Below are 14,715 nucleotides of genomic sequence, written 5' to 3'. Positions count from 1 at the left end.
ATCATGAATTTTGAATCTTATTCCAAATAAGAACAATTCAAAATATCATTAGATTTTTCAAGGGTAAAATTGTCAATTTGATAAAACATAAACTAATTTGACAAAAATAAATGTCAAACAAATATTTTGAATTTTTAAAAATTATTTCTACCCACTAAAAATAAAATTATGTAAAATTGATAAATCTTTTAGACATTTATTTATTTTTTTTACCTAATTAATTTTTATTATGTGTTTGGATGATGATCATGTAAAATTAATTTTTTAAAAACTAATCATGTAATTTTTATTAATTTTTATCAATTTTACATAATTTTATCATTGGTGGATAAAAATAATTTTTAAAAAATTAAAAATATTTTTTGGACATTTATTTTTGTCAAATTAGTTTATATTTTATTAAATTAACGATTTTGCTCTTGAAATTAAACAATTGTATCTTCAATTGTTCTTATTTGAAACAAGATTCAAAATTCAAAGTCAAATGTGTCACAGTTAAAAAGTCAGGGACCAAAGTGGCACGAGTCCCAAACTATAGGGACTGTTAGTGTAATTTGTCCTAAATTCTACATGAATATATTCTTATTGAGTGACAATATATAAATATAAATTTTATATAGAATTTTCAAACACAATTATATAATTTAATGGTGATCTTTCACTTTAAAATAAAACACTCATAAATATGATTTATATTTACAACAATATCACTATCACAACATTTTTATGATACTTTTGTATAAATTTTTATATATGAATATAATTTTTCATTTTTAATTCCACCATTATATCTAGATTAGATCAATTTAATATAGATATATTTAAAAAGTATAAAATTTGTACAATTTTTTTTTTTAAAAATTTATTGAATACAACAAAATAAGATAATGTATTGAATTTATATATATATATATATATATATAATTATATTTCTAGATTAGGTGTATCTAAAAAATAAAAATAAAAATAAAAAATTGCTAAAAATATTAAAAAAATTCAATAAAAATATGAAAAATAAAATAAAAAAACCTAATTTTTTGTTTGAGTTAAACCAAAGAAGATGATTGTTATTTCTCTTAAAATGATATGAACAAAATATCTATATTATTTTATTTTTTTTATATGTATAGAGGTTAAGGAATAAATATGTCATTTTAATCTGATAAGAGGTAAGTGTAATTTTTTAAATGTAAAAAAAAAAATCTATATTGAACAGAACCTTAGAGGGTGTCCGTATGATTTACTTTTTTGAACATCAAGTTTGTTTAGTCAAGAAATGTTTTATTGACAAGAATCACATGATACCCGCTGTGTACAATTAATTAAAATTATGTGAAAAAATAATGATAGTATTATTTTGTAAATTTATGTAAGGAACATTATGTGAGGTCTATTTTGGTAATTAAAAAAAAATCAACTTGTTAATTTATTAGTCACATCATTTTTTTATTTATTTTTACATATTTTTTCAAAAAAAAGTACAAAAAATCAAAAAGTTATTTTTTTTAATTTCTCAAAATAGGCCTGAATATATTTTTTTAGTTAACGAGTAAACTCCTCAAGTCTGTCTTTCGCTGATTTCGGAATCAACTACTTAATATTAATTAACCAAAGTAAGACGATAAACAAATATCAAGTGTGTGTATCAACTTCACAACACACATATTATTTCAATCAGAGAATACAGTTGACAAAATTCAACCCCACACTCATACGAGTCATCTAACATTTAAAAGGCCAATCTAAGGGTTCGTTTGAGAAGTGAGTTGGTTTTTGATTTTTTTTTTTTTATTTTAGCTTGGGGTTAAAAAGTCGGAAGGAGTTTTGACTTTTTTATGAGAAAAAGAATGTAATGATTATAAGTTGAATGTTATATTTTATTTTATTAGACTAAAAAATTTATTTTATTTTTTATGATTAAAATAACACAAAAAAATTTCACTTTTGGCTTCCCAAACTCAGCCTAAGACAACGGCACCAGACTCTTAAGGGTTGGCCTGAATATATATGTTGGCCACAACATAACGAGAGAAGTGTCAGTTATGGATTCGAATCTCATGCAGTAATCATGGTTATTCAAGCCCCGCACCAATTAGACAACCCTTTCGTCCATTACTCATGACTACATTGTGTTGACATGTCAACATTCCCTTGAAAATTTACCCTATATCATTTGGACATAGAAATTTCTTAACATGTGAAATGGATAAAATTATTAACGCTCGTAAAATTTTTTATTTTTTCAAATTTAGAAATAGAGGCTTGAACATAGAAATTTTTTAAACACATTGAATGGTCAAAATTTTTAACACTTGCAGAAATTATCGAAAGTAGCCCAAATCTATTATCAGGTTCAAAAGTTATTTTTTCATCGCGTAATTTTGATAATATTGCTGCGTAGTTTTCTATTGAACTCACAATTTTATAATATCTATCAACAAAACCAATTATTATAATTTTTTTCCTGAAAGAGAATAAATTATTACGAGAAAGACTGTAATCATATTGGCTCTTCTTCTTGGTGAGTTTCGTTAGATTTTTTACAAGATATTTTTTTTGGGGTGTGGGGGTATGAGGGGTGTGTATTTAATGGGTAGAATGTTTTTATAATGATAATTTTGGTATTATTTGAATTTTTTTTAAAAAAAAATTCAAAATTTATAATTAAGGATCCAAAAAAATAAGAGGTCCAAAATAATTTATAAAGTACTAATGACACCGCTCATTACTATACACGGTTAAAAACCAAAAAAAAAAAAAAAACGGTACTAGGCACAAACATATTCTTCGACCTTAGACCATCTCCAACGGTAAACCAAATTTAGTATCAAATTTGAATTTGATGAAAAAAGTCACTTTTTTTGCTCAAATAAGTTCATCAAACCAATATCAAACTGAAATCGGAACAAATTTTTCATCAAATTGAGAATCTGCGTGAGCTTTCACTGTAACGTGAAAAAAAAATATTTGTCTGGGTCAACCGGCCGGTTGACCCTGCCTTTAATAACAACCATTGGGGCATCCTATATCAATTGGGAAAATGGTCCTTTCTAATTCAGATTTGATGAAAAAAAAGGTTAATCATTGGGATGCTTTCTCTCTCTCTCTCGCACATATATAGTGTAGTATAGATGTAAGCACACACACAGAGGAACAAATGAAGCTAATAAATCGAACGTATTGGGGGCACCATTGATTATCATACTTTAGTGGGGCTAAATTCAAAATATATTTTCTTTGAAAAGATCCGAATTCTCAGTGGACAGCCAATTCACACCTACTCTGGATCCATTATGCATGTATTTACCATATCTGCTTATATAAACTCAATTCACCACCCTCCATGTTTTGAAATTTGAATCCCTCTGCGTTTGCATTTTCTGTGTCTCTCTCTCGAATCTTTTTCACAGATTCACACAACTCTTGGCTCTTTATTGGAGCTCAATTTCTCTGTTTTGTTGATGGTCATCTAAGCGATACAAGAAAAATAACAAGTTTCTCGGAATCCTCGCTTGGGTAATGTATTTTCCCTACATGTTTTGTTGTTTAATCTATCAATCATGTTTTTTTGTTTAATTAATTCATTTATTTGTTTTTTGTACTCATAAGAATAATGAAACATTGTTTTATATGCACTATCATTGATTTTCATAGAAGTGGTTCAAGGGTTTGGTAGTTTTCTTGAAGAGGAGGATGTGAGTGATTGTATTTTGATCTGGAAAAGACCATAACTTGTGCTACATGTGCAGTTAATTTGTTGAAAATTGCTTCATACATATAATATATATACATACTAGAGGGTGTATGCTCACCCGATGGGTGTGCTATTAAATCTGCAAAATATAAATTTTGATTTTGAATTAAAAGTATATTTAGTGTAGAGTGTTGTTTACCAGACCTTCAAATCTTTTTTTACCTCATTATATACATTTTATTTTTGGACAGATTAAAAATCCACTTTGCAAAAGGAGGGAGTAGGCTTCAGGACACCACTAAGTGAGTTGTTCAGTTTATATATAATATATATGTATTATGATTATATAAAGAACACAACTTTAGAAGGCTTTTGGATGTGCATGTGGAGAACTTATCAAGTGTCAAGAGTGAAGAAGCTTTAAATAACCTTTGTATACTTAAAAAATACCCCTATGTATAGTAATTGCCATGATTCTCAGATTTTAGTAGTTTAAATAACTGCCATAATTATTTTAAATTCCATATGCGTAGTGCCACACCTCACACCTCTACTATACATATATACTATCTTTCATTTCTAAATCGTCCTTTTATTTGTTGATTTCTGATTTTATAACTTCTTGAGTTTTTAAAACACCTTCTTATGTGCTTAAATATATATTCTGACTGGTACTAGGGAGACAGGAGTCATGTGAATTTTAGTGGGCATGTTCTGCTGAATTAGCCAAATTGTGAGGATTACGATGAACATGGCTGAGTCACCTTACATGTTGGACATTTCAATTATTGATAAAGTCATTCTAAAATGTCACTTTGCAACTTTTATAAACTGTGTAAGCACACATAATTCCAAAATGCTGCGTAAAGTTGGTTACTTTATGAGCTTAATTGTATGCTTGATAGATGATTAAATGCTTGGCTGAGGAGAAAAGCTACCTCATAATGTCTCTGCATCCTTTTCATGGAAGGTTGGACAGGATGGTTGTTTCTATTCATTTAGAAAAGTTGCTATTCAGTTTTCTTTGTGGGTGTTAAAGTAAAATTCTGCATATGTTGTTTCCATGGTCATTAATAGCAATGCCTGGATATTTACGTGGACATCATGCTTGTCCGAATATTACGCACCTGTTGACCAGTCTGTCATGTTTTGCTTATAGTTATTGAATATAATGAGTTTTATTTGACTTAACCTTTAACCAGCGTGATGAGGGCATGAGTCAACCTCAAAGGACGATAAGTTATTTGTTTCATTCTTTCAGAACCTAATTTTGCAACATGAGGTTTGAAATTTAGTGTTGGTCTTTTTTTGGTAAGCATCATAGCAGATTATGTTTCACTAGAAGTGGTATGACTTCTTGCTATTGAAAGTTGTTAACATTCAGCACTTATGTCTTTCTCATATCATTATGCAGTGAAAGATGGTTGCCTTCGGCAAAAAGTTGAAGGAAAGACAAATTCAAGAATGGCAAGGGTATGTTTACATGTATTTTGGCTCGAACTAGTTTGTGTTGCTTACCATCTGTATGCATTGCTAGGCATCATAATAGTTTTTGTTGATAAATAAAATAAGGGTCAATTACACTAACCACCCCTGAGGTTTAGAAAAAATACAACAAGCACCACAAGTCTAGCATAATTACACAGATCTCCCTTTTATTAAGGCTAAAACAACTGAAACTAATACAAAGAATGTGACGACACAGGGATAAACAAGGTTAAATATACATTTATGTATAAGAAGAGATGACAACATCATTTTTCCATCCATAAGATCCATGAATTACTGATGAAAATGGGGCTAAACATTGTGGGAGCCAAACTTATGGGGCTAAATGTGTTTTCTGCAAACCTCAAGGGAGGTTAGTGTAATTTACTCATAAAATAAATAAACTGAAATTATATTAAGCGATTGGTTAGTGAAAAGTACTTTGTCATTCCCATGTTTTATCATGAATGTTGACACATTGGGGTGTTATACATTATATTCTGTCCATCTATAACTAGGATGGTTAGAATATTTTTATTGATCAGATAATTCTCTAGGCTATTGTACTTTGATGATATTAATTAATTAATCGGATATTATCTATTGGTTTTGAGAGTAGATTGCATCATATTCACTTATTTTGAGAAAGCGTGTGTTCATTGGAAATGTGCATAGCCGCATTTATAATAATTTGGTAAGTCTTTTAGAACGAGAAAAGTTCAAAGCAATTTATAATTTTTTTTTTTTAAAAAAAAAAAACCTAAAAATTAACTCACAGTGTATGCTGACCTATGTGGTGAGTTGGTTACAAAGGCTGACAGAAAATAAACATAGATTCTGAGAAGAGTTCTATAACTTTTGGTGAGATTGGTAAGCTATAGGCTTTTAATTTGAGTACTAGAATTAGGGTGTTAGACATGAGGTACATATGGAGAAGGATGAATATAAAAGAACCAGATGCACTTTGAGAAAGACTACAAAATGCCATTTGAGTGGTAGAAAATATTTAACACCTAAATGGCACCAAAAAAAAAATAAAAATAAAAAAAAAGAAAAAGAAAAAGATAATATATGAAGTGGAAAATATCAGAAGTTCGAATATTTTTGATGAACATAGTTGAATAGTTGATGTTTAGCCATTGATCTATGCTATATGTATGAGTTCCTGAGCGGAATAGAAAAAAATTAAATTTATTCCTGTGAACGGAATATAGCCATTGATCTGCATGTATATATAAAAAATGCACCATCCAGCATACCCTGTTGTGAAGTGAACTTTTATCATAAATCAAAATTAGAAGGACTGTTATTGATACATATTTTTGATGTGCTCTAATTTGTTACCTTTTCAGATACTACATCAACTACAAATTAATGAAGAAGAAAGTAAAACAATATGCTCACCAAATTGAAATTGGAGCATTAGACCACCGACATGTTCTCAAGGATTTCTCTAGAATGCTGGATAGCCAGGTATGCAAGCAGCTATTTGTTGGTTAATTGTTTCTGAATGTACTTGGATTTTGTCCAACTGCATTGAATATCTGTTGGATATAACATTTTATGAGCCCTTGGTGGCTTCTTTTTTGTTTTCTGGAATTTTATTTATTTATTTCTTCTGGGACTGTGAATGTGCCTTATTGGTATGCCTGTTCAAACACTTTTCTTCAAATTTTGTTGATGAGAGTGTTTATGAGTAACTCTAAGTGCGTAGATAAATTTCACAAAATGGGACACCGATGTGAGATAAAGGGTGGATCCCACACATGGTGGACCGCACATGTGGGACACACCATTTGTCTTACATGTGTCCTATTTTGTGAAAATCTTTTGTGTTCATAGCACAGCTGGAGTGTTTATTCATAATTAGAAATGGCTTCAACTTCAAAACATGAACCTCTAATGCTAGAAAATGCTATCAGAGGCCAATCAAATCTTCTAAATAACAAGGCAGACTTATTGAACCTGTACACGAGTTTGAATGTTCATCAGATGTCAAATATCTCTGAGTGACTTCCAGTTTAAAAAGATGTTTTGTTTTGATAGATGGTCTTTAGTTCGTGTTTCTTATCATTTTGTTTGGAATGAGGATTTGCTAATTTCAATACTGGCCTTCAGGCAGCATACAGTGAGATGTAATTGACATCTACTGCTGAGTCCCATTATGTATTACTGCAAATGTATGATACTTCTGATTGAGAAGCTTGTCCAATATCGTAGAGGCAGGGGGAACTTTTACAAACTATGAATTTTCATGTTTCTTTATGGAATTCTAATGTCATCTATTTTATGATTAAGGTTGAATATTTAATTTTTGCTTTCTTTTTGTTATCATTTGTTGAACATTTAATTTATGCTTTCTTCTTGATATGTTTACAGATTGAAAAGACTGTCCTTTTCCTGTTGGAACAACAAGGGCTACTGGCAAGCAGGATAGCCAAGCTTGGAGAACAGCAGGATTCCGTTCAACAGGAGCCGGATATATCCAGATTATCTGAAATACGAGAAGCTTATAGAGAAGTGGGGCGAGACCTTTTAAAGCTTCTCTTTTTTGTTGAGATTAATGCAGTTGGTCTGCGTAAGATACTGAAGAAGTTTGATAAACGATTTGGCTATAGATTCACTGATTACTATGTCAAAACTCGTGCTAATCATCCTTATTCGCAGCTGCAGCAAGTGTTCAAGCACGTGGTAACATGCCCACTCAGTGGCTTCGTTTTCTTTCTTTTTTTATTTATTTTTCACACACGCACACAGACACATATACACACACTTTTTAGGTATCTTTAGACTTGAGAGAGCTTCTGGATAGTAGATAGGACTCTTCTCTGATGCAAAGCTGATTCTTGGGGTAGGTGACTGATACATGGTGTGGCTTGGTGTCACAGTATTATGTGTTTTTATGAACCAAATGGATGGAACTTGCAGGGGTTGGGGGCGGTTGTGGGAGCTATATCTCGCAATCTTGCAGATCTTCAGGATTGTCAGGGAAGCTACTTATCTATTTATGACCAACCTGCTATCGCCTTACAGGTTTTTCTTACATATACTTATAATTAGTCCAGCTCATTCTGATTGTTTTACTAAATAGGGTTCATATGCAGGATCCTGTTGTTGATTCAATTAAAGCAGCCGTCGACAGATTAACCTACTCAACAAACTTCCTTCACTTTTTGGGACAACATGCACTTATAATGCAAGAAGAGGAGTTGCCTACCCCATCTGAGGAACGTTCTGATGATGAGAGATACCATTTTATGTCGCTTATCTTGAACTTGGCAAACACATTTCTCTATATGGTCAACACATACATTGTTGTTCCAACAGCCGACGACTATTCTCTGAGCCTTGGTGCTGCAGCAACTGTTTGTGGGATTGTGATTGGTGCGATGGCTGTTGCACAGGTCTTTTCTTCAGTGTATTTCAGCGCTTGGTCAAATAAATCATACTTCAAACCTCTAATATTTAGCAGTATAGTTCTGTTTGCGGGAAATATCATGTACGCATTGGCTTATGATCTTAATTCAATTGCGGTTCTTCTACTTGGTCGTCTATTTTGTGGGTAAGTAATTCTCTCTTTGTGAGTGCGTTTGTGTGTGCGCGCGTGAACGTGAGCACATGTGTTTGCACACCAATAATTTATGAACAAAATTGCAATAAGGGTTTTTTAGCCTTTTTTGCTGAAAGTGTTAAATTTAAATAAATCCTTCTAGCTTTGTGTTGATTGCATTGCTTTAACTTTTGGAGAATTAATTCTTCCCTTTCTTGTATACTAGTTTCATGCTTGGATGACAGAGTGATGGTGGGTTATTAGACCATTTATCCTGGTTGATCTTCTCATGTCATTTTTTGGATTCTTCCTAATATAAAAATATCAAAGCTGCTGCTTGACTGTTCACTGTCTTATTCTGGATAGATTCTTAGAGTTATTAGTGATAGATGGTTAAGTTCTAAGTCAGAAACTTGTGCAAGCTGGCGTGAATTATGTAAATTGTAATCGTCTTTTTTTTCTTTTTTTTTGCCCCCTCAAATGTGTACACATCAAATCCCATTAACTGATTGAGGAGATTCACCACAACAGAAAGTATGCAACACCAATTTTGGAATTTTGGGTTGGCAGCATACAATGAACATGTTCCCATCTAGAACTCTTTTGGTTCCTCACATTAAATACTTCTGTGCCATTGCTTATGTGTTTTTTACTCTCTCCAGCACTGAACTTTTATTGAATGATCTTCATAGGTTTGCAACTATTTCATTATTTGCATGATTGACAATTTACTCATTCTAAACATACATGAGTGTACTGTTAGAAGGTAAATTATGAGCAGAGATTAACCAAACAAACTTCAAGCAAGGAACTGTAAGACTATGAATAGGAGAATCTATCATTAGTGACATTATCTTCATATGTTAATATGCTCTGCTTAATTTTGCTTCGCAATTGTATATGCACTAATATGTACATAGTTACATATTGCTTTACTTCTGTTCTTATTTTAGCCTGATATATCAATTTGTGATTGTAAATGCACTTCATAATATACTTCAATAATGCAGATGTGTTTTTCGAAATTTGCAGTTTGGGTTCTGCCAGAGCTGTTAACCGGCGTTATATCAGTGACTGTGTACCGCTCAAAATCCGCTTGCAGGCTTCAGCTGGTTTTGTTAGTGCCAGTGCTCTTGGAATGGCTTGTGGCCCTGCACTTGCTGGCTTGCTTCAAACAAATTTTAAAATTTACAAGATCACATTTAACCAAGACACTTTGCCTGGCTGGGTTATGGCTGTAGCATGGCTTTTGTATTTACTTTGGTTGTGGATCTCATTTAAAGAACCTCTGCGTGAGACTGAAAGGCAACATGTACCTCAAGGACCAAATGCTGGTATTTTAACTTCGATCATGTTACTTGTTCTGAATTATATTCTAAATTCAATGATACATTATTATTATTTTGGTTAACAAGACGTAATATAACTCTTGAAAATCATCAAGTCAGGCCACACAAGTGCTTGAAACTATATCTAGAAACTGACTATGCTTGAGTTGACATTTTACTCGTCTGTATTGTAGAATACTGTGTTCTAATAATTTTATGACCTTGGTAATTTAACATCTTCAAAGAATCTCATATTAGTTTCCCGAAATCTTCAAAATCTTAGTGCATTGCTTTTTTTTTTTGTCTCTACACAAAGGTGTCTATCTGGTTTCTTTGCTGCAGATTTGTGTTTTTCCTGGATAATTTAGTCACTAAAATGTTGAGCAAGTGATCAGAGTTCTTGCAACTAAAAAAGTCCATATTTTTCAAAGTAATTCAGAGAGGCTCATGGGTTTTCGGGCAAAAGTTGAGCTGGCCTGTATACGGGCATGAGTGTGGTTTCTTGTTCTCAATCACTCAAATTGCTGTTCAGAAAATCATGGGCTTCTCATGTGTTCCAGAACTATAACTAATTTATCAAAAAAGAAAAAAGAATACTTATATAAATCTATATATAATGCACTATGTTTGCATTTATATAATTTTGTCAATATCTTAAAAAGACTGACAGGAATGATGGATCTTTTGGTTGGCAGATCAAGAGAAGAATGATGTACTTGAAGAAGGTCTTGCACAGCCATTACTCTTAGGTTCCAAAGACAACCAACAAGATGAAGATGGTGACCAAGAATGTGATGTAAGTGAAGAAGCTCCTGAGGAGTCTCGTGGACCAGCCACTTCTATAGGATCGGCATACAGATTACTCACACCATCTGTGAAGGTGTGTTATTTTTATTTTTTATCTAGTTTTAATTTCAATCTCTAATTCCCTGCACATTAATAAAATTTAAGTTACTGATTTGTTATTAACATGCATGATAAGTTAGTTGGTTTCAATGTCACTCGACCTTAGGGAGCAGCTCCTTCTTGACCAGTCTTAGAGAGAGACAGATGTTGACCCAATACCTGATACCTTGAAAGAGGTATCATTCCTACCATTTGCATCATGCCATGATATGCTCTCAGTTTTTATACTGAACTCTACAGCTCCTATGATACAACCTCTGAGGCCTGAATGACAGGATGGAACAATAGGGCTGATACCTTTGCTTTGTCAAGCCGAGGAAAGTTGGTCACCTGTTGATAGGTGAACTGGCCTCTGACTGTCTTGGACCCTACAGAAGGGAGGGAGTATCCATGCACATAATGCACCACAGTAACTCTGGTCATCATCTTTCTCCACTCTGGTGACTAGGTCTCTCCTTGCCACTTTTTCTCCCTCTTGAGGCTGTCTTGTTTCTCTCCTCCTCCGCCTCTGCCTCTGTCGGTCCTTAGCCTTTGAAGTCTGCCTCTGACCACCTCACTACCAAATACCCACACACACTAGTCTGGAGTTGGGGTTAGAATTTATTATTAGATGCTTCAGGTTAATAATTTGGTTCATGCTTGAACATTCCTGATTGTCATTTTAAACATATATTATTAGAAATTATTGAATGTTTAATGAAAAACAACTAGACTATGCAGTATGTCTAAGAGATGTTTTTTCTTCCTCTTTCCCTACTTTGTGTAATTTATATGAAATCTAAATAGCAGAACTATCTAATCCTCTTTCTGGAGCCAAATCACGATTATATTTGTGTGGATCTCCAAAAGATTTCTATGATGTTTTCAGGTTCAATTGCTGATTTATTTCATGCTAAAATATGCAATGGAGGTATTACTCTCAGAATCTAGCGTCATCACCACATACTACTTTCATTGGTCCACGAGCAAAGTGGCACTTTTTCTTGCATGTCTTGGCCTAACAGTTCTTCCAGTAAACATTGTTGTTGGAAGCTACATCAGCAACATGTTTGAAGACAGGTAATTTTATGGGAGGTGTGCTTTATAATGTTAAAGACTTTCGCTATAGTTGCTGATCTGAAGTCAGTGTTTAAATAGACAATTTAGTGTCAATTGTGTTTCTTTACAAGATGAAAAAAGGGACAATCGACAACCCGTATATTGTTGGTTAAGTAAATCACTTTGAAATTTGGAACTACATAAAACAATAAAGATTTTTTTAATATATATATCTCAATTGTAGAGTAATTTTGTTGGGTTGGGTTCCAGCAGAAGTGAACTGTACTAACTGGTCGTTGGGAGGTATTTTCTTTTATTCATGATATAGAAAACATGGTATTTTCTTTGGAATGTTATGGCTGTGGAGTGATATTAACCATTGACCAACGGCGGGACTTATTGATTGATAGGACCAATTGTGGCATTTGGCAAGGCTTTTTAGGCCATAGGACAAGGACCCAAATTTCATTTCATTTTCATCAAAATGACTGAAGCATTTCTGTTTCCTAGGAGACCAAAATGAAACATTAGTGAAATACCAACATTCCAATATTTTCACAAAAGCACATAGAAACACAAAACACTATGAAACATATCCGAACAATGAGCTGTTCTATATTGGTTATGAATATTCAATGATATGGTTATTTCTATTTGTATCTTTTTTTGTCAAAAGAAAAATTTTGAGAACAAAGAAAAAAGTTAAATTTATTAGATAATCTGAGAAACTGTAAAGGATAAAATAAAATAAGAATGATTAAATCACTTATTCCCTTGTGTATTCAAAACATTTCCAAAATGTTTCTGAAACATTTCCATTTCCAATGTAACCGAAACAGCTTAATGAGAAGAAATTTTGAATTTTGATACTCGCTGTAGGATTGGTTCCATTTGATTTATTACTGCAATTGGGATTTAGCTACCAACAATCTCCATATTATTTTGCTTTAATTTTATGTGAAGGTTTGTTGGAGTATGCAAGGTAATATTGATAGAACTTCCACCCCGATATTCTTGCAAACCTTCTCTGCAAAAAAAAGGAAAAGAAAAAAGAATAGAGGCTTTTGCAATGTAAATTTTTCTTTTCTTCCACTTTTGCTTCCTGCCTCACCCTCCACCTTAGCAGGGATGGTGAGCATCAGAAATTAATTACTTGTTAAAAATTTCTGAATCTAATGGCTTACCTACTTTCACGATATCACTGATTAAGTCGTGGAACTTATGGATATAGAATTGACAATATGTATGCTATTTGGGTTTGTTTGCTGATAAGTTAACTTGTGCACATAACCTAACATAGTTGCAATACCCTTATATTACTTGAACACTTCGTATGAGAAGTTAGTTCTCTGTTCATTACGTGTTACAAAACTTTTATCACAACGTGCTGATTCATTTTTCGTCGTTGATTTGATTGCAGGCAAATTTTATTAGCATCTGAAATTATGGTTTGCATCGGCATACTACTGAGCTTCCATATAGTAATTCCGTATTCTGTGCCACAATATGTCTGCTCAGGACTCATAATGTTTGTCTTCGCCGAAGTACTAGAGGGTAAGTTTATATATCTGGTGAAATTAATTAGTTGTTTTATCATTTATGCAATGAATTATTAGTCTTGTTATCCTGGATAGTTGATACTATGTTACGATATCCTCTAATCTATGGATTTGGAATATGGTATTGGCATAGGTATGAGGTAAAATATTTGTACAGTTCACCTACTATTTTGAACTTAGCTTGGAGTACCCCACTTTCCCTCATTAAGGAAAAGATTGAGAGCTTAGGTTGGAACATGAGTTTGTTATGAGGAAATGCAATATAAAGCTTTTCATCTTAATGTGAGGTCTACTCGTTTCTTGGTTTTCCATGTAGGTGTCAACTTGTCTCTCCTCTCTCGGGTCATGTCATCTAGGCTATCCCGTGGAACCTACAATGGTGGATTGCTTTCAACTGAAGCTGGAACAATTGCTCGAGTGATTGCAGATGGCACGATAACATTGGCTGGGTACTTGGGCAACAGTAGGCTCTTGAATGCCACCTTACTCCCTTCGCTCTTGATTTGCATAACCTCTATTATTGCCACCTGCTGTACCTACAACTCGCTTTACTAGTTCAGTCTCTTGGATTAAAAATTATCATTAGGTCCCAATTTATAAACCATTGCCAATTCTCTCTAGTTAGGTTAAAAAATGTTTGTGTTTGGTCTATATGTCATTCAATTCTTTGCCTTTCATGTATCAATCAATAATGCTGTGTAATTATGAAAATAATCCATTGATTTTCTCCCTGGAGTCAGATTCTAATAAATTATAATTTGGTTCTTAACATTGTGATGCACAGATGGCCATAACCGGTTGGTTAGTCCTTTTCTTATTTGATTTTTTTTTTTTTGATAGGAGACGAAATTAAGGCTAAAGTTAAACCAACATTTTCTAGGCATGAGAATAGCTTCAAGCTTTTATCTTATTTTTATAAATATATGGTTGTGAATAATTAATGTGAGTAGAGCCAGACATAATCATAGAACTGTTTTTTCATGAGCATATGGAGATGATAATGGTGGTGGTTAGCAGCCATCATAATCCTCTGTGTGCTGGGCAGCAGAGAGTCTCTCTCTGTTGATCAATGAAACTACTTCCCTTTAGTCATGGTCATTTTCAACATTCAATTTATTATCCCAAATAAAATAAAATAATTTACATTCAATT

General features: G+C 32.7%; 1 protein-coding gene across 5 annotated transcripts; it reads left to right on the top strand.

Annotated features, from left to right (window-relative positions):
* Positions 1-3,057: 3,057 nt before the first annotated feature.
* LOC114322357 (SPX domain-containing membrane protein At4g22990) lies at positions 3,058-14,332 on the top strand. Of its 5 annotated transcripts, none has more exons than XM_028269640.2 (13): positions 3,058-3,299; positions 3,411-3,516; positions 3,946-3,996; positions 5,109-5,167; positions 6,535-6,655; positions 7,562-7,873; positions 8,111-8,215; positions 8,287-8,744; positions 9,765-10,066; positions 10,756-10,940; positions 11,835-12,025; positions 13,425-13,558; positions 13,880-14,332. In XM_028269640.2, the coding sequence occupies exons 4-13, from the start codon at positions 5,115-5,117 to the stop codon at positions 14,116-14,118; spliced, it is 2,100 nt and encodes a 699-aa protein (XP_028125441.1). In that variant the 5' UTR covers positions 3,058-3,299; positions 3,411-3,516; positions 3,946-3,996; positions 5,109-5,114; the 3' UTR covers positions 14,119-14,332. The 5 variants fall into 5 exon arrangements, with proteins under 5 accessions (XP_028125441.1, XP_028125443.1, XP_082758529.1 ...); XM_082902403.1 differs by having other exon boundaries at positions 3,170-3,295; XM_028269642.2 differs by lacking the exon at positions 3,946-3,996 and having other exon boundaries at positions 3,142-3,299.
* Positions 14,333-14,715: the final 383 nt, after the last annotated feature.

Source organism: Camellia sinensis, chromosome 13 (genome assembly GCF_055761805.1).
Source record: "Camellia sinensis isolate YWXY chromosome 13, ASM5576180v1, whole genome shotgun sequence".
In the NCBI taxonomy this organism is placed as follows: Eukaryota; Viridiplantae; Streptophyta; class Magnoliopsida; order Ericales; family Theaceae; genus Camellia; species Camellia sinensis.
Note: the sequence above shows the minus strand (reverse complement) of the source record. Positions and strands in the feature narration are given on the sequence as shown.